This window comes from Entelurus aequoreus, linkage group LG05 (assembly GCF_033978785.1).
Source record: "Entelurus aequoreus isolate RoL-2023_Sb linkage group LG05, RoL_Eaeq_v1.1, whole genome shotgun sequence".
In the NCBI taxonomy this organism is placed as follows: domain Eukaryota; kingdom Metazoa; phylum Chordata; class Actinopteri; order Syngnathiformes; family Syngnathidae; genus Entelurus; species Entelurus aequoreus.
Window position 1 is genome coordinate 6,137,680 of NC_084735.1, and position 21,265 is coordinate 6,158,944.

The window sequence follows — 21,265 nt, forward strand, 5'->3', positions numbered from 1 at the left end:
CACACACACACACACACACACACACACACACACACACACACACACACACACACACACACACACACACACACACACACACACACACACACACACACACACACACACACACACACACACACACACACACACACACACACACACACACACACACACACACACACCAGCAAGGTAGTGCCCAAGGACACAAGGGCAGTGGCCAGGATTGGAACCAGGAACCCTCCAGCTTGAGCCCCACTGAAGAGTGAAATGAGGTTGGACTTCCTTTATTTCTCCAAGCGGGTGGAGTTACTCAGTATGTACAAGATGACACCACCCGCACACACCATCCTCTCCCTCTTCTTCACTTGGAGGACACAGACATCATGGCCGTGCTCTGCACAACTATGTTGCACTTCCAGCGCTGGAATGGACGTGAAGGAGGAGGGACAAGATGGTGGACTAGAAGACGAGGAGGAGTTCCAGTGCTAGAATGGACAAGAAGAAGAAGAAGACTAGGAGGAGGAAGAAGAAGAAGAAGACTAGGAGGAAGAAGAAGAAGAAGAAGAAGAAGAAGAAGAAGAAGAAGACTAGGAGGAAGAAGAAGAAGAAGAAGAAGAAGAAGACTAGGAGGAAGAAGAAGAAGAAGAAGAAGACTAGGAGGAGTGCAGGAAGCGGTTGAAGGCGTTGTAGGCAGACTCCAGGTCAAAGAGCATCTGGCGCACCTGACTGTCATCCAGCTCGTCTGAGGCCGACATGCTGCTGAGGGTGGCCAGCCTGCAGGTGGAAGATGAATGAATGAATGAATGAATGAATGTTGTCCACCATCACTGCCATCATGTGACCAGCAGAGCTCACCAGCGGCTGACTTTGTCCTTGGCCTCAGAGTCTGGAGGCATGTTGCTCATCCTGTTCATGGTCTCCATCAGCTCCCGCAGGTCTGGCTGGATCTGACCACAGACTTGATTGATTGATTGATTGATTGACACTTGTATGAGTAGATTGCACAGTACAGTACATATTCCCTACAATTGACCACTAAATGGTAACACCCCACTGGTGACACTCATCCTGATCACTAACTAGACTTGTTCTAGATGTTAGGTGGCATGCACCGCTAACATGTTCTAGATGTTAGGTGGCATGCACCGCTAACATGTTCTAGATGTTAGGTGGCATGCACCGCTAACATGTTCTAGATGTTAGGTGGCATGCACCGCTAACATGTTCTAGATGTTAGGTGGCATGCACCGCTAACATGTTCTAGATGTTAGGTGGCATGCACCGCTAACATGTTCTAGATGTTAGGTGGCATGCACCGCTAACATGTTCTAGATGTTAGGTGACATGCACCTCTAACATGTTCTAGATGTTAGGTGACATGCACCTCTAACATGTTCTAGATGTTAGGTGGCATGCACCACTAACATGTTCTAGATGTTAGGAAGCAAAACAATCCAAAAATAATACCAAATAAAATCTGTAAAGTACATATTTGAGCAATATTATAGTTATTGTCAGTCTGTGGAATGCTCTCCCTGACCACCTGAGGGCACCACAGACTGTGGATGCTTTTAAAAAAAGGCTTAAAAACCCTTCTTTTTTAAAAAAGCCATTTTTTTTTTAGATATATGCATACTAGTTTTAGCTATTTGGCTGTTCTAGTATTTATTTTAATTTTTATCATATTTGTAGCGTCAGAGTAACCGCACAGAAATTACCGCACAACTTTGTGTTCCCGTGAGTTCAGGTCGACCTTTGATCTTATCAGGCAAAAAGGCTGGTGAACCTCCGGTTTCTTTGATCGATTGGACAGCCACAGGAAGACCTTGGTCTACAAAGCAGAGAGGGGGGAAAACCCGACACCTTTTCTTTGAACTGCTTATGACCGAATGCAAAAGCGGTTTATGACCACCTCCCCTTTCGGAGCAGCTGTGTAATGTAATGTAATGAGAAAAATGCCCAAATAAAGGAGGAGCGCGTTGGGACTGCCTTCATGTAGCTGAGTGTGCAGCCCCACACCTTTCTCCTCATGAGCTAAATTGAATCCTGTCTCTGTTTGATTCCTTGGCTTCTTGTCTTGTCTAATAGATGTCATGGGGTGTTTGAACCTGGCGATTGTGTTTCCCCACAAAGAGGCTAATGGAGGTTAAGAGTGGTGAGTTGAAGGTACCTCGTCCATGGCACGTATCTCCAGCCTCAGCTTGTCCATCACGGTGATGAAGAGCTGCAAGGAGACACACGGTCAGTCGTGCTTTGCTGGCTGGTGAGGAGGAAGACGAGCGAGGGGAGGAGCGTACAGAAACGATATCGGCGATGCAGCGGTTCAAGTTGCCCTTGTCGTCCTTGATGGTGATGGGCCGGTCCTCCTTGATCCTCTCCATGGCCAGAGGACAGTCCAGCTGCGGACAGGCAGGGAGGTGTTCAGGAGGCCTAACACAAAAAAGGACCACGGACTCACTCGGTACTTGCGGCAGAAGTCGTCGATGGAGCCCACGTCGGAGCCCTGCACCTGCTTGAAGGCGGCCTTGTACTGGACCAGGAGTCTGGAGCAGGAGGCCGTGTACCTGGGAGAGCACGTTAGAACCCTCCTGTGGGACTTAGTCACCCGTCACTCACTCGTTAGGCGTCACACAGTCCTTGATGTAGGCCTTCTCCAACGCCTGCAGGGTCTTCACTACAGCAAACAGCTCCGCCATGTTGTCGTATCTGAATTATAGATAATACAGAGCCAGAAGTAGCCTACATTACACACTAGAAGGTGACAGTTATAGATAATACAGAGCCAGAAGTAGCCTACATTACACACTAGAAGGTGACAATTATAGATAATACAGAGCCAGAAGTAGCCTACATTACACACTAGAAGGTGTCTATTATTCACATGTGAATAATGCTGTATAATGGTCTATATTTATATTATTCACATGTGAAAAATGCTGTATAATAGACTGTATTTATATTATTCACATGTGAATAATGCTGTATAATGGACTCTATTTATATTATTCACATGTGAATAATGCTGTATAATGGACTCTATTTATATTATTCACATGTGAATAATGCTGTATAATAGATTATATTATTCACATGGGAATAATGCTGTATAGAAGACTGTATTTATATTATTCACATGTGAATAGTGCTGTATAATAGACTATATTTACATTATTCACATGTGAATAATGCTGCATAATAGACTGTATTTATATTATTCACATGTGAATAATGCTGCATAATAGACTGTATTTATATTATTCACATGTGAATAATGCTGTATAATAGACTGTATTTATATTATTCACATGTGAATAATGCTGTATAATAAACTGTATTTATATTATTCACATGTGAATAATGCTGTATAATAGACTATATTTATATTATTCACATGTGAATAATGCTGTATAATAGACTGTATTTATATTATTCACGTGTGAATAATGCTGTATAATAGACTGTATTTATATTATTCACGTGTGAATAATGCTGTATAATAGACTATATTTATGTTATTCACATGTGAATAATGCTGTATAATAGACTAATTTATTATATTCACATGTGAATAATGCTGTATAATAGACTATATTTATATTATTCACATGTGAATAATGCTGTATAATAGACTATATTTATATAATTCACATGTGAATAATGCTGTATAATAGACTGTATTTACATTATTCACATGTGAATAATGCTGTATAATAGACTATATTTATATTATTCACATGTGAATAATGCTGTATAATAGACTATATTTATATAATTCACATGTGAATAATGCTGTATAGAAGACTGTATTTATATTATTCACATGTGAATAATGCTGTATAATGGACTCTATTTATATTATTCACATGTGAATAATGCTGTATAATGGACTCTATTTATATTATTCACATGTGAATAATGCTGTATAATGGACTCTATTTATATTATTCACATGTGAATAATGCTGTATAATAGACTGTATTTATATTATTCACATGTGAATAGTGCTGTATAATAGACTATATTTATATTATTCACATGTGAATAATGCTGTATAATAGACTATATTTATATTATTCACATGTAAAAAAAAGTATAAGTGTTTATTGTGAGCGAACTGTGGTGCTGAATTTCCCCCAGGGATCAATAAAGTACTTTCTATTCTATCATATAGTTTAAATACATCCTTTTTTCAATCTTCTGTATCCGTAACGTGTGTCTTCTCTTTGTCAATATGTAAGGATAGTGTTGCATCATCATTTAGGAGGCTAGTTTGAACTGATTTCGTGCATGTCGAGTGATCCGGAAGGAGTGAGTGGCACTTACTTCTCTCTTTCTCTGGCGTTTTTGTACAGTTTCACCTCCTGAAAACATATCAAACGTCAATAAGGCACATTGTACTGGGGTTTCTGAGCCTTTTTGAACCACTTCTCTAAAGTGGGCTGGCTCAAGGTGGAGGACAGAGTTAAACAACTTGCACTGAGCCTAGTCTATAAAATCCGCTACACCTCCCTGATACCGAAGTACATGTCAAACTACTTCCTTAACGTAAATGACCGCCATAACCACAACACCAGGGGGTGCTCCACTAACCACGTTAAACCCAGATTCCGAACTAACAAAGGTCTTAACTCATTCTCTTTCTATGCCACATCAATGTGGAATGCGCTCCCAACAGGTATAAAAGAAAGGGCATCTCTATCCTCCTTCAAAACCGCTATAAAAGTTCACCTCCAGGCAGCTACAACCCTAAACTAACACCCTCCCCGGATTGCTAATAATCAAATGTAAACAATCAAATGCAGATTCTTTTTCTTATGCCGTCTGATCTCTCTCTCTCTCTCTCTCTCTCTCTCTCTCTCTCTCTCTCTCTCTCTCTCTCTCTCTCTCTCTCTCTCTCTCTCTCTCTCTCTATGTCCACTACTTGATGTCCATATCCCCCCTCCACACTCCTGATTGTAAATAATGTAAATAATTCAATGTGATTATCTTGTGTGATGACTGTATTATGATGATAGTATATATGATAGTATATATCTGTATCATGAATCAATTTAAGTGGACCCCGACTTAAACAAGTTGAAAAACTTATTCGGGTGTTACCATTTAGTGGTCAATTGTACGGAATATGTACTTCACTGTGCAACCTACTAATAAAAGTCTCAATCAATCAATCAACAACTTTCCCACTAGAGAGGGCCCACTCAAATATTAACACATCCTACTTTTGATTGGAATCATATTCAATCATTATATCAGAATACACCTTGCCAAATGATATGAAAGCATGTGCTAAACACAAAGATTGGCATCAAGGCTTAGGTCAGGCTGATCAAATATACTGCAAAAAAAACTGATGAAAGACTAAATTACAGAGAACTAAAATAAATATATGTTTTGCTAAATATACCGTCATTATAACGCCAATGTAAACAACACAGTTTCACCATTTTAATCACAATTTTTGCGCTTAAGGAACTTGCCTATGCCTTTGGCTCCACACTTCTTCTGTCGGCGTGATATTGTCACTACTGCCACAAGTGGTGAAGAAGTGTATTACGGCTGGTTAAGAAAGCCTGCATCATATCGTGCTTCTAACTGGTTTCCACGGAGGGCCACGCGGCAGTCGTGACTTCGCTTGTAACAGCGAATGTAACATTTTTGTACGTACACATTGATGGATAACTTACTTTGAAATGGTAAGTCAAGGTGACAAGCAGATATATATATATATTTTTTTTACAAACTATTATACGGTATATAATAATTAAGGGTGCTAAAAAATGTTTATCACACACGAATCCAGATTTTTTTGAGTCATTTTTAAAAATCGAATTTAAAAAATCTAAAAAAAATTTTTTAGGCCATCTCTTTGCTCACGTGGTGCACGCACTTGTCATGCCTGTAAGCTGTTTTGTTAAAGGCCTACTGGAAGCCACTACTAGCGACCACGCAGTCTGATAGTTTATATGTCAATGATGACATCTTAACATTGCAACACATGCCGATACGGCCGGGTTAACTTATAAAGTGACATTTTAAACTTCCCAGGAAACTTCCGAAAACTTCTGAAAACTATTAACCGTGTATTTACATTTTCATGGTTTAATAGTATTGTTGATCTTCTGTCTATGCTTCCAGTCAGGGTTTTTTAAAATGTTGTTTCTATCTGCATTTGAGCCTGCTATCATGTTAGCTATGTAGCTAAGTTAGCTTCTATTTTTTTAGCTTCGCCAAGCTGAAAACTATTAACCGTGTATTTACATGTTCATGGTTTAATAGTATTGTTGATCTTCTGTCTCTCCTTCCAGTCAGGGTTTTTTAAAGTTTTGTTTCTATCTGCATTTGAGCCTGCTATCATGTTAGCTATGTAGCTAAGTTAGCTTCTATTTTTTTAGCTTCGCCAAGCTGAAAATTATTAACCGTGTATTTACATGTTCATGGTTTAATAGTATTGTTGATCTTCTGTCTCTCCTTCCAGTCAGGGTTTTTTAAAGTTTTGTTTCTATCTGCATTTGAGCCTGCTATCATGTTAGCTATGTAGCTAAGTTAGCTTCTATTTTTTTTAGCTTCGCCAAGCTGAAAATTATTAACCGTGTATTTACATGTTCATGGTTTAATAGTATTGTTGATCTTCTGTCTATCCTTCCAGTCAGGTTTTTTTTTATTTAGTTTCTATCTGCATTTGAGACTGATGCTATCACGTTAGCTCCGTAGCTAAGTTAGCTTCTATTTTTTTTAGCTTCGCCAAGCTGAAAATTATTAACCGTGTATTTACATGTTCATGGTTTAATAGTATTGTTGATCTTCTGTCTATCCTTCCAGTCAGGTTTTTTTTTAATTAGGGTCCGCCCTGTACCCTGTACAAAGGACTCCCCCAGGGAGTCCTTTGTACTGGTTACAAAGGAACCTATTGTATTTGTAAGGTTTTATTAGGGTTCGCATGTACCCTGTACAAAGGACTCCCTGTGGGAGTCCTTTGTACAGGTACAAAGGAACCTATTGAAATTGTAAGGTTGATTATTATTCCGCAGCTTTGCGCACTACTTTGCCCCCCTTAACATGCTTCAAAACTCACCAAATGTTATACACACATAGAAAAACTGGGACAGCGCACTTTAGTAAAAAAACCAAACCCCAAAAATCAAAATTGCGCTCTAGCGCCCGCTAGGAAAAAAACAAAAACAAACTGCCTGTAACTCCCACTAGGAAGGTCATAGAGACATGAAACAAAAACCTGTATGTAGGTCTCACTTAGACCTACAATTCATAATTTCACATCCTTGGGCAAAAACCTACAGGAAGCTGGCAATTTCCCCTTCAACACAAAAAATGACTAAAAACACTCATTTTTGCCTCTTTGAGCTGTAATTTGACCCCCTTAAAATACCTCAAAACTCACCTAACTTTTTACACACATCGGGACTGGTGCAAATTGCGATCTAAAAAAAAACAAACCGAACCCCAAAACTAACCAAAACAGAGAAAAAACTGCTTCTCAGAGGAAAACTCAGACAAAACTACTTGTAACTTCCGGTAGGAACGTCTTAGAGACATGAAACAAAAACCTCTACGTAGGTCTCACTTATACCTACATTTCATAGATTGACACCCTTCAGCAAAAATCAACAGGAAGTTTGATATCCCCCCTTCAAAACAAAATGTTTGTAAAAAGCGGTCACCGAACATCAAACGTTATCTCCTCTGAGCGCGTTTGTCGTTTCGGCTTCAAACTACTACGGGAGAGAGATTGAACCCTTCGGATTAAAAGTTGACGAAAGCGTTTTGATACGTGCTACCGTTTAGATTTTACGAGCCTTCAAAGAACCACTGCTCTGATGCTGCTCCGCTGCCTATAACTTTGCCCCCCTTAACATGCTTCAAAACTCACCAATTTTTTTTACACACATACAAAAAGTGTGCCAGAACAAGTTAGTCAAAAAACCAAACCCCAAAAATCGAAATTGCGCTCTAGCGCCCCCTAGGAAAAAACAACAACAAACTGCCTATAACTCCCACTAGGAAGGTCGTAGAGACATGAAACAAAAACCTGTATGTAGGTCTCCTTTAGACCTACAACTCATAATTTTACATTCTCGGGCGAAAACCAACAGGAAGTTGGCAATTTCCCATTTTAGACAAAAAAGTACTAAAAACACTGCTTTTTACGTCTTTGACCTCTAATTTGACCCCCTTAAAATACTTCAAAACTCACCAAAATTCTCACACGCATCGGGACTGGTAGAAATTGCCATCTAAAAAAAAACCCAAACCCCAAAACTCAAAATTGTGCTCTACATAATTTTTGAAAAACTGCTCCTCAGAGGAAAACTCAGACAAAACTGCTTGTAACTTCCGGTAGGGACGTCTTAGAGACATGAAACAAACACCTCTATGTAGGTCTCGCCTAGACCTACATTTCATAGATTGACATCCTTCAGCAAAAATCAACAGGAAGTTTGCTATTCCTCCTTCAAAACAAAATTTTTGTTACAACCGGTCACCAAACATCAAACGTTATCTCCTCCGAGCGCGTTTGTCGTTTCGGCTTCAAACTGCTACAGGAGAGAGATTGAACCCTTCTGATTAAAAGTTGACGAAAGCTTTCTAATTAGTCGTACGGTTTTGATTTTACAAGCCTTCAAAGACCCGCAGCACTAAAGTTGCCTATAATGACAACGGAAAATGCAATTATTGCTTTTTTGTCCTCAAAATTCTACACACAATACCCTATAATGACAATGTGAACTCAGACACAACTTCCTCTAACTCCCAGTACGAATATCGTAGAGACACGAAACAAAAACCTCTATGTAGTTCTCACTCAGGACTACCACTGGACAAAAGTACTGGGACACCTAGGACTAGCACCTGCCAAAATGCGGACCCGTCCAACGCTGCTCGCAGCTTTAATTTGGTTTGTATCTGCATTTGAGCCTGCTATCATGTTAGCTATGTAGCTAAGTTAGCTTCTATTTTTTTTAGCTTCGCAAAGCTGAAAATTATTAACCGTGTATTTACATGTTCAGTCACTGTGAATGTCCATTTCGCGTTCTCGACTCTCATTTTCAAGAGGATATAGTATCCGAGGTGGTTTGAACTACAAATCCGCGATCCACAATAGAAAAAGGAGAGAGTGTGGAATCCAATGAGCCAGCTTGTACCTAAGTTACGGTCAGAGCGGAAAAAGATACGTCCTGCACTGCACTCTAGTCCTTCACTCTAAAGTTCTTCATCCACGAATCTTTCATCTTCGCTCAAATTAATGGGGTAATCGCCACTTTCTCGGTCCGAATGTCTCTCGCTCCATTGTAAACAAAGCGGAATTGTGAGGAATCCTTTGTCTTGTGACGTCACGCTACTTCCGGTAGGGGCAATCAGATACCAAAAGTTGCGATCTTTATCGTCGTCGTTCTGTACTAAATCCTTTCAGCAAAAATATGGCAATATCGCGAAATGATCAAGTATGACACATAGAATGGATCTGCTATTCCCGTTTAAATAAATAAAAACTCATTTCAGTAGGTCTTTAAGGTGTTGTTATTATTATAGCAAATAATACATTGCAAAAATCAGTTTGAATGGAGAATCGTGTTTATGAATCAAATCCTCACCCCAAGAATCGTAATGGAATGGCGAGGTGCCTGAAGGTTCACACCAATAACAATTGAATGTTTGTATTTATATCAAAGTTTAAAACATTTCCTGTCAAAATGGAAACAATGAAAACATTTAGTAAGAAAGATGAAGTATCCACATTATTCCCATGCTTTGACAGCTGTGTTCTAGAGGCGGGCAAACGTGAATAATGTGATTCTTACCTCATACAACTCGGGCTTATTGGCTGGAGCTGCACAAATACACAATTTTAGACACCAACACCCGAATTGTCGGTCATGTTTGGGTGGAAAAGAGAACTATTGAGAGTGTCTTACCTCCTCCCACGCTCCCGGTCACTGGTATGCCATGAAACATGATGCTTCTTCTGTTTCCTGGTCTAGAAAAGGGGGACATGTGTTGACTATTCAGCCATGTTGTCATGTCAAGCTGGGGTTGCCAACTGTCATGTATTTATTTAGCAACAAACGTACACAAAAGTATTTAGCACGGTCTAACTCATAGACATGTTCTAAGGCAGGGGTCACCAACGCGGTGCCCGCGGGCACCAGGTAGCCCGTAAGGACCAGATGAGTAGCCCGCTGGCCTGGTCTAAAAATAGCTCAAATAGCAGCACTTACCAGTGAGCTGCCTCTATTTTTTTAAATTGTATTTATTTACTAGCAAGCTGGTCTTGCTTTGCCCGACATTTTTAATTCTAAGAGAGACAAAACTCAAATAGAATTTGAAAATCCAAGAAAATATTTTAAAGACTTGGTCTTCACTTGTTTAAATAAATTCATTGATTTTTTTTACTTTGCTTCTTATAACTTTCAGAAAGACAATTTTAGAGAAAAAATACAACCTTAAAAATGATTTTAGGATTTTTAAACACATATACCTTTTTACCTTTTAAATTCCTTCCTCTTCTTTCCTGACAATTTAAATCAATGTTCAAGTACATTTATTTGTTCTATTGTAAAGAATAATAAATACATTCTAATTTAATTCTTCATTTTAGCTTCTGTTTTTTCGACAAAGAATATTTGTGAAATATTTCTTCAAACTTATTATTAAAATTCAAAAAAATTATTCTGGCAAATCTAGAAAATCTGTAGAATCAAATTTAAATCTTATTTCAAAGTCTTTTTAATTTATTTTAAAATTTTTGTTCTGGAAAATCTAGAAGAAATAATGATTTGTCTTTGTTAGAAATATAGCTTGGTCCAATTTGTTATATATTCTAACAAAGTGCAGATTGGATTTTAACCTATTTAAAACCTGTCATCAAAATTCTAAAATTAATCTTAATCAGGAAAAATTACTAATGATGTGCCATAAATTCTTTTTTTAATTTTTTCAAAAAGATTCGAATTAGCTAGTTTTTCTCTTCTTTTTTTCGGTTGAATTTTGAATTTTAAAGAGTCGAAATTGAAGATAAACTATGTTTCAAAGTTTAATTGTCATTTTTTTTGTTTTCTCCTCTTTTAAACCATTCAATTAAGTGTAAATATAATTAATTATTAATAATAACAGAGTTAAAGGTAAATTGAGCAAATTGGCTATTTCTGGCAATTTATCTAAGTGTGTATCAAACTGGTAGCCCTTCGCATTAATCAGTACCCAAGAAGTAGCTCTTGGTTTCAAAAAGGTTGGTGACCCCTGTTCTAAGGGTACGCGGCATGGAGCGCTACTGCCTACTGGCGCTGACGAGACGCGGGGCTGCCATCTTGGAGTGGTGATCCGCTCCGCTCAGTGCAATTCATTTGGCAGGAGCAATGAACATTTCATTCATCTTACCTCACTGAATACCACTGATTTTCATACTCTTGTTTGCTAGCAGCTAGGATTTCAGTACTATTGAAGATATTTGCTCCGTCTCAACTCTGTGCTAATATTCTTTTCACAAAATACAACCAATAGTACGTTAATGTTAAATCTTACTTGTAAAAAGTAATCCCCCGATTCCTATTTTCAACAGCCCGCTCATTTGAGCAGGAAAACGCTGAACACCATCTTTGTTTTCTACCTGTCAGCTGTCAGTTTAGCATCTTTGTTTTCTACCTGTCAGCTGTCAGTTTAGCATCTTTGTTTTCTACCTGTCAGCTGTCAGTTTAGCATCTTTGTTTTCTACCTGTCAGCTGTCAGTTTAGCATCTTTGTTTTCTACCTGTCAACTGTCAGTTTAGCATCTTTGTTTTCTACCTGTCAACTGTCAGTTTAGCATCTTTGTTTTCTACCTGTCAGCTTAGCATATTTGTTTTTTTACCTGTCAACTGTCAGTTTAGCATCTTTGTTTTCTACCTGTCAATTGTCAGTTTAGCATCTTTGTTTTATACCCGTCAACGGTCAGTTTAGGCTCCTCATCACCACTTCAAGATGGCGGCACAATTTATAAATAAAGGTTTATAAAATTCAAAAAAATAATAAAATAAAGTAAAGTAGGCTACTCTACCTCGAGCAGGCTCGGTTAGCTCGCCCAAACCCGTAAAAATCAACAAAAATAACAGATATATAACAAATATTGAACCAATGTTGTCATTAAGTTTCCTTTACTAAACTAGATAGCATAATGTTAGCATCGTATGCTAGCTCGTAACTGCGGCCGGTAAAACAAAGTAAATGCGGTCACAGTCGGTAAAAAATAAACTTTTGGTACGTGTGAGTGTTACTCAATAAGATGGCATGTCCGTAGAGTTTGAACTTTGTTCATTGCTGTGAATAAAAAGGGAAAGAAAAAGACACTTACTCTGTTGGCCGAGCTGCTGTGACGTCACTGTAAACACTTCCTCCTCCTGAGGACCAGCGAAGGTGTGCCCGACGGGCCTGACAGAAAATATATTTTTAATTTCTCGGGCAATATTCCCAGGTGCGTGAAATTAAGTTGGCGCATGAATGCAAATATATTTTTTTACTAAGGAGTCCGCATTTGTATTTTAGTGAAGCTTTATTTTCAAACAGGCGTACGCCATAGACAGCTTAGCGTCGAGGCGCCAGACTCAAAACAGGAAAACAAAACGCAGCCATTCATTTCCTACCGCTTGTCCGTTTCGAACAAGCTAACTAGTTTTTGTTACAAAGTATAGTTTATTTTAAGCAGGCTTTAAAGGAAGTAAGCAAATATCTTCCTGCAGTTTTACGGGCTTATTGCGTCCCCGTGTTTAGTTTTTTTTAAGAAGTTTCAGACTATAGTTTGCATGATGAAGAAGGTGAGCAAAGCCAGGCAGTCCACGCGTGGGTCAGAGGAGTGTGGAGTCTGGCTGGACACCGTGCAGATGAAAGGGAAAGCCCAGCAGGTAATTGCGTCATTCCTTCATCACGGACTAAGACCAGTTCAAATATGACGTCATGTTGGCTTTGGAGAACTTAACACTAGTTTGTGAATAATTCCTCCTGTTTGCAGAAAAGAGAAAGAGTTCGCCCCATTTCCAGGCTGCTAAACCCCCTCATGAAGGACAACTACAGTCTGGCTGTGGCTCTCAACTTCACTCAGACCAAGGCACACATGCCAGAGACCAAGCAGAGCTCCATAGTCTCCTTCTTCTCGCCTCTGCACCCAAGTACGTCTTCACTAAATAGTTTAAGAACAACATTTCTCAACAAGGAATTTAGGGTATTTCACCATCTACGCTCCGTAATATCATCAAAGGGTTCAGAGAATGTGGAGAAATCACTGCACGTAAGCAGCTAAGCCCGTGACCTTCCATCCCCCTCAGGCTGTACTGCATCAACAAGCCACATCAGTGTGTAAAGGATATCACCACATGGAACACTTCAGCAACCCACTGTCAGTCACTACAGTTGGTCGCTACATCTGTAAGTGCGAGTTAAAACTCTCCCATGCAAGGCGAAAACCGTTTTATCAACAACACCCAGAAACGCCGTCGGCTCGGCTGGGCCCGAGCTCATCTAAGATGGACTGATACAAAGTGGAAAAGTGTTCTGTGGTCTGACGAGTCCACATTTCAAATTGTTTTTGGAAACTGTGGACGTCGTGTCCTCCGGACCAAAGAGGAAAAGAACCATCCGGATTGTTCTAGGCCAGGGGTCGGCAACCTTTACCACTCAAAGAGCCATTTTGGCAAGTTTCACAAATGAAAGAAAATAATGGGAGCCACAAAAAAAATTTTTAAATTTAAAATGAAAAACACTGCATACAAAGCTTAAATTGCTTTGTGCTATGCTAACCAGGGGTCTCAGACACACGCACCGGCACGCACCTTAATATGGAAATTTGATGTTAGTGCGGCCCGTGAGTTTTGAAAGAATGGCGCTTGATAGTGTCATACTTGCCAACCCTCTCATTATTTCCGGGAGACTCCCGAATATCAGGGCGTGATGGCACTGCTTTTAGCGCCCTCTACAGCCTGTCCAAGCAGTGTACCTGCTCGACCACATGTAGAACGCAGCTTCAGCTTGCTCACGTAAGAGACAGCAAGGCGTACTAGCTCAACAGCCACACAGCTTACACTGACGGTAGCCGTATAAAACAACTTTTAACAGTGTTACGTTACAAATATGCACCACACTTTGAACCCACACCGAAAAAGAATGACAAACACATTTCTGGAGAACATCTGCACTGTAACACAACATAAATACAACACAACAAATACCCAGAATCCCATGCAGCCCTAACTCTTCCGCTCAACCGAAGCACGGAGGGTGGGGGGGGGGGGGGGGTTTATGTGTGGGGGGGGGTTTGGTGGTAGCGGGGGTGTATAATCTAGACCGGAAGAGTTAGGGCTGCATGGGATTCTGGGTATTGGTTGTGTTGTGTTTATGTTGTGTTACGGTGTGGATGTTCTCCAGAAATGTGTTTTTCATTCTTTTTTGGTGTGGGTTCACAGTGTGGCGCATATTTGTAACGTAACAGTGTTAAGTTATTTTATACGGCTACCGTCAGTGTAAGCTGTGTGGCTGATGACTAAGATACCTGTCCCCTACATGTGCAAGTAAAAGCTACATACATGTCACGGGCTGGCACACTGTTTGTATATGCTATAGAGAACAATTACTGCAGTGCAATTAGGGCACGCCCTTAACTCAGTAATTATAAGTAAATAGGATTATATTTGCCCTGAGAATTTTCTAGGAGAGGCACTGAGATCCATAAGTCTCCTGGGAAAATCGGGGGGTCGGCAAGTATGCAGCTGAGCCGCATCAGAGTGGTCAAAGAGCCGCATGCGGCTCCGGAGCCGCGGGTTGCCGACCCCCGTTCTAGGCGCAAAGTGTAAAAGGCAGCATGTGTGATGGTATGGGGGTGTATTAGTGCCCAAGACATGGGTAACTCACACATCTGTGAAGGCGCCATTAATGCTGAAAGGTACATACAGCTTTTGGAGCAACATATGTTGCCATCCAAGCAACGTTACCATGGACGCCCCTGCTTATTTCAGCAAGACAATGCCAAGCCAGGTGTTACATCAACGTGGCTTCATAGTAAAAGAGTGCGGGTACTAGACTGGCCTGCCTGTAGTCCAGACCTGACCATTGAAAATGTGTGAAGCCTAAAATAGCACAAGGGAGACCCCCGGACTCCTCAGTTCCCAAACCTTTACTGAGTGTTGTTAAAAGGAAAGGCCATGTAACACAGTGGTGGAACATGCCCTTTCCCAACTACTTTGGCACGTGTTGCAGCCATGAAATTCTAAGTTAATTATTATTTTCATCCATTCATCCCCACCTTCTACCAACCTCGTCGTGTCCTTACGCAAGACACCTCACCCTTGCTCCTGATGGGTGGTGGTTAGGGCCATCAGTGTGTGTGTGAATGGGTGAATGTGGAAATAGTGTCAAAGTACCTTGAAGGTAGAAAAGTGCGATACAAGTACAACCCATTTACCATTTCATGTCAACAAGCCAATAATGTCGACAACCTGTTTATGTTGACACTTGTTTATGAATAGCAATGACATGTTTATGACCACAAACGCTGACGACACGTTTATGTCGACTTTTGTTTGTCTCCGGGTGTTCTTTTCCGTCAGAGGTACGATACGGAGCGATATCAAAGGCTGACATGGTGATACAGGTTTGGAGGTTAATGACCCGTTTTGTGTTGCAGCTGCGAAGAGCGGCCAGCAGCCTGCAGAGTCCAGCACTACGGGCAAGAGGAGCGAGGAGCAGAGCGCTGCAGCAGAACCTGCTCCTGAGGACCAAGGCAGCTTGGTGCGTGGTCAGGAGGAGGCGGAGCCAGCAGAAGACAACTTCCTGGGGGTGGACAAGGTCAAAGATCACGAGGACAAAGAAAACAGCCCTTTAGCGTGGTCTTCCTCTCCAAGTGGCCCAGGGTCTCGTCCCAGACCCCCGTGGAGGGCGAGGTCACCTCTGAAGGAGAACATCCTGTCCGTGAGCAGGACTCCAGTGAGGAGGTGTCAGCATGGCGAGGAGGAGGAGGAGGATCTGGCCATGTTGTTCACGCAGGACTCGCAAGGCTTTCGGGTGATCGCACACCGAGGTGTGCAGGATCCTAGTCCGCTTGAAGATGGCTGCAGGTCTTCCTTTGAAGACTTTCTCTTCACGCAGGACTCTCAGGGGAACATGGTGATGAAACACTGAGTCTCCTTTTATTCCTCTAAACTATTCTTGTCCTGCATCTTCAATAAAGCTTGGGAAAATACATCTGCCTCTACTTTGTTACTAGCCAGGATCATGTTGTACATCACCATGTTCCACATGACACTGGAGGAACACACGAGGAAGCAGAAGAACACACAAGGAAGCAGAAGAACACACGAGGAATCAGAAGAACACACAAGGAAGCAGAAGAACACACGAGGAAGCAGAAGAACACACAAGGAAGCAGAAGAACACACAAGGAAGCAGAACAACACACGAGGAAGCAGAAGAACACACAAGGAAGCAGAAGAACACACAAGGAAGCAGAAGAACACACAAGGAAGCAGAAGAACACACAAGGAAGCAGAAGAACACACAAGGAAGCAGAAGAACACACAAGGAAGCAGAAGAACACACAAGGAAGCAGAAGAACACACAAGGAAGCAGAATAACACACGAGGAAGCAGAAGAACACACGAGGAAGCAGAAGAACACACAAGGAAGCAGAAGAACACACAAGGAAGCAGAAGAACGCACAAGGAAGCAGAAGAACACACAAGGAAGCAGAATAACACACAAGGAAGAAGAAGAACACACAAGGAAGCAGAAGAACGCACGAGGAAGCAGAAGAACGCACGAGGAAGCAGAAGAACACACGAGGAAGCAGAATAACACACAAGGAAGAAGAAGAACACACAAGGAAACAGAACAACACACGAGGAAGCAGAAGAACGCACGAGGAAGCAGAAGAACACACTAGGAAGCAGAAGAACACACGAGGAAGCAGAAGAACACACAAGGAAGCATAAGAACACACAAGGAAGCAGAAGAACACACAAGGAAGCAGAAGAACACACAAGGAAGCAGAAGAACACACAAGGAAGCAGAAGAACACACGAGGAAGCAGAAGAACACACAAGGAAACAGAAGAACACACAAGGAAGCAGAAGAACACACAAGGAAGCAGAAGAACGCACAAGGAAGCAGAAGAACACACAAGGAGGCAGAAGAACACACAAGGAAGCAGAACAACACACAAGGAAGCAGAAGAACACACAAGGAAGCAGAAGAACACACAAGGAAGCAGAAGAACACACAAGGAAGCAGAAGAACACACGAGGAAGCAGAAGAACACACAAGGAAGCAGAAGAACACACAAGGAAGCAGAACAACACACGAGGAAGCAGAAGAACACACAAGGAAGCAGAAGAACACACAAGGAAGCAGAAGAACACACAAGGAAGCAGAAGAACACACAAGGAAGCAGAAGAACACACAAGGAAGCAGAAGAACACACAAGGAAGCAGAAGAACACACAAGGAAGCAGAAGAACACACAAGGAAGCAGAATAACACACGAGGAAGCAGAAGAACACACGAGGAAGCAGAAGAACACACAAGGAAGCAGAAGAACACACAAGGAAGCAGAAGAACACACAAGGAAGCAGAAGAACACACAAGGAAGCAGAAGAACACACAAGGAAGCAGAAGAACACACAAGGAAGCAGAAGAACACACAAGGAAGCAGAAGAACACACAAGGAAGCAGAAGAACACACAAGGAAGCAGAATAACACACAAGGAAGCAGAAGAACACACAAGGAAGCAGAAGAACACACAAGGAAGCAGAAGAACACACAAGGAAGCAGAATAACACACGAGGAAGCAGAAGAACACACGAGGAAGCAGAAGAACACACAAGGAAGCAGAAGAACACACAAGGAAGCAGAAGAACGCACAAGGAAGCAGAAGAACACACAAGGAAGCAGAATAACACACAAGGAAGAAGAAGAACACACAAGGAAGCAGAAGAACGCACGAGGAAGCAGAAGAACGCACGAGGAAGCAGAAGAACACACGAGGAAGCAGAATAACACACAAGGAAGAAGAAGAACACACAAGGAAACAGAACAACACACGAGGAAGCAGAAGAACGCACGAGGAAGCAGAAGAACACACTAGGAAGCAGAAGAACACACGAGGAAGCAGAAGAACACACAAGGAAGCATAAGAACACACAAGGAAGCAGAAGAACACACAAGGAAGCAGAAGAACACACAAGGAAGCAGAAGAACACACAAGGAAGCAGAAGAACACACGAGGAAGCAGAAGAACACACAAGGAAACAGAAGAACACACAAGGAAGCAGAAGAACACACAAGGAAGCAGAAGAACGCACAAGGAAGCAGAAGAACACACAAGGAGGCAGAAGAACACACAAGGAAGCAGAACAACACACAAGGAAGCAGAAGAACACACAAGGAAGCAGAAGAACACACAAGGAAGCAGAAGAACACACAAGGAAGCAGAAGAACACACGAGGAAGCAGAAGAACACACAAGGAAGCAGAAGAACACACAAGGAAGCAGAACAACACACGAGGAAGCAGAAGAACACACAAGGAAGCAGAAGAACACACAAGGAAGCAGAAGAACACACAAGGAAGCAGAAGAACACACAAGGAAGCAGAAGAACACACAAGGAAGCAGAAGAACACACAAGGAAGCAGAAGAACACACAAGGAAGCAGAAGAACACACAAGGAAGCAGAATAACACACGAGGAAGCAGAAGAACACACGAGGAAGCAGAAGAACACACAAGGAAGCAGAAGAACACACAAGGAAGCAGAAGAACGCACAAGGAAGCAGAATAACACACAAGGAAGAAGAAGAACACACAAGGAAGAAGAAGAACACACGAGGAAGCAGAAGAACACACGAGGAAGCAGAAGAACGCACGAGGAAGCAGAAGAACACACGAGGAAGCAGAATAACACACGAGGAAGCAGAATAACACACAAGGAAGAAGAAGAACACACAAGGAAACAGAACAACACACGAGGAAGCAGAAGAACGCACGAGGAAGCAGAAGAACACACGAGGAAGCAGAAGAACACACGAGGAAGCAGAAGAACACACAAGGAAGCATAAGAACACACAAGGAAGCAGAAGAACACACAAGGAAGCAGAAGAACACACAAGGAAGCAGAAGAACACACGAGGAAGCAGAAGAACACACAAGGAAACAGAAGAACACACAAGGAAGCAGAAGAACACACAAGGAAGCAGAAGAACGCACAAGGAAGCAGAAGAACACACAAGGAGGCAGAAGAACACACAAGGAAGCAGAACAACACACAAGGAAGCAGAACAACACACAAGGAAGCAGAAGAACACACAAGGAAGCAGAACAACACACAAGGAAGCAGAAGAACACACAAGGAAGCAGAAGAACACACAAGGAAGCAGAAGAACACACGAGGAAGCAGAAGAACACACAAGGAAACAGAAGAACACACAAGGAAGCAGAAGAACACACAAGGAAGCAGAAGAACGCACAAGGAAGCAGAAGAACACACAAGGAAGCAGAAGAACACACGAGGAAGCAGAAGAACACACAAGGAAGCAGAAGAACACACAAGGAAGCAGAAGAACACACGAGGAAGCAGAAGAACACACAAGGAAACAGAAGAACACACAAGGAAGCAGAAGAACACACAAGGAAGCAGAAGAACGCACAAGGAAGCAGAAGAACACACAAGGAGGCAGAAGAACACACAAGGAAGCAGAACAACACACAAGGAAGCAGAAGAACACACAAGGAAGCAGAACAACACACAAGGAAGCAGAAGAACACACAAGGAAGCAGAAGAACACACAAGGAAGCAGAAGAACACACAAGGACTCAGAAGAACGCACAAGGAAGCAGAAGAACACACAAGGAAGCAGAAGAACACACAAGGAAGCAGAAGAACACACAAGGAAGCAGAAGAACACACAAGGAAGCAGAACAACACACAAGGAAGCAGAACAACACACAAGGAAGCAGAAGAACACACAAGGAAGCAGAAGAACACACAAGGAAGCAGAAGAACACACAAGGACTCAGAAGAACGCACAAGGAAGCAGAAGAACGCACAAGGAAGCAGAAGAACGCACAAGGAAGCAGAAGAACGCACAAGGAAGCAGAAGAACACACAAGGAAGCAGAAGAACACACAAGGAGGCAGAAGAACACACAAGGAAACAGAAGAACACACAAGGAAACAGAAGAACACACAAGGAAGCAGAAGAACACACAAGGAAGCAGAAGAACACACAAGGAAGCAGAAGAACACACAAGGAGGCAGAAGAACACACAAGGAAACAGAAGAACACACAAGGAAGCAGAAGAACGCACAAGGAAGCAGAAGAACACACAAGGAGGCAGAAGAACACACAAGGAAGCAGAAGAACACACAAGGAAGCAGAACAACACACAAGGAAGCAGAACAACACACAAGGAAGCAGAACAACACACAAGGAAGCAGAAGAAAGCACAAGGACTCAGAAGAACGCACAAGGAAGCAGAAGAACACACAAGGAAGCAGAAGAACACACAAGGAAGCAGAAGAACACACAAGGAAGCAGAAGAACACACAAGGAAGCAGAACAACACACAAGGAAGCAGAACAACACACAAGGAAGCAGAAGAACACACAAGGAAGCAGAAGAACGCACAAGGACTCAGAAGAACGCACAAGGACTCAGAAGAACGCACAAGGAAGCAGAAGAACGCACAAGGAAGCAGAAGAACACACAAGGAGGCAGAAGAACACACAAGGAAGCAGAACAACACACAAGGAAGCAGAAGAACACACAAGGAAGCAGAAGAACACACAAGGAGGCAGAAGAACACACAAGGAAGCAGAAGAACACACAAGGAAGCAGAAGAACACACAAGGAAGCAGAAGAACACACAAGGAAGCAGAAGAACACACAAGGAGGCAGAAGAACACACAAGGAAGCAGAAGAACACACAAGGAAGCAGAAGAACACACAAGGAAGCAGAAGAACACACAAGGAAGCAGAAGAACACACAAGGAAGCAGAAGAACACACAAGGAGGCAGAAGAACACACAAGGAAGCAGAAGAACACACAAGGAAGCAGAAGAACACACAAGGAAGCAGAAGAACACACAAGGAGGCAGAAGAACACACAAGGAAGCAGAAGAACACACAAGGAAGCAGAAGAACACACAAGGAAGCAGAAGAACACACAAGGAAGCAGAAGAACACACAAGGAAGCAGAAGAACACACAAGGAAGCAGAAGAACACACAAGGAAGCAGAAGAACACAAGGAAGCAGAAGAACA

General features: G+C 41.9%; 2 protein-coding genes across 4 annotated transcripts; one reads left to right on the forward strand and one right to left on the reverse strand.

Annotated features, from left to right (window-relative positions):
* Positions 1-247: 247 nt before the first annotated feature.
* Positions 248-12,387, reverse strand: LOC133650086 (vacuolar protein sorting-associated protein 28 homolog). 3 transcript variants are annotated; one of them, XM_062046903.1, is made up of 11 exons: positions 12,322-12,387; positions 9,912-9,973; positions 9,798-9,826; positions 4,303-4,340; positions 2,596-2,685; positions 2,438-2,543; positions 2,277-2,378; positions 2,150-2,203; positions 835-926; positions 610-753; positions 490-504 (listed from the first exon to the last, which is right to left on the reverse strand). In XM_062046903.1, exons 2-10 carry the CDS (start codon positions 9,949-9,951, stop codon positions 633-635), a joined length of 672 nt encoding a protein of 223 aa, XP_061902887.1. In that variant the 5' UTR covers positions 9,952-9,973; positions 12,322-12,387; the 3' UTR covers positions 490-504; positions 610-632. The 3 variants fall into 3 exon arrangements, with proteins under 3 accessions (XP_061902886.1, XP_061902888.1, XP_061902887.1); XM_062046902.1 differs by having other exon boundaries at positions 248-753; XM_062046904.1 differs by lacking the exon at positions 12,322-12,387 and adding an exon at positions 12,028-12,047 and having other exon boundaries at positions 248-753.
* Positions 12,386-16,276, forward strand: LOC133650083 (aurora kinase A- and ninein-interacting protein-like). The gene is made up of 3 exons (XM_062046899.1): positions 12,386-12,868; positions 12,976-13,132; positions 15,640-16,276. The coding sequence occupies exons 1-3, from the start codon at positions 12,770-12,772 to the stop codon at positions 16,131-16,133; spliced, it is 750 nt and encodes a 249-aa protein (XP_061902883.1). The 5' UTR covers positions 12,386-12,769; the 3' UTR covers positions 16,134-16,276.
* Positions 16,277-21,265: the final 4,989 nt, after the last annotated feature.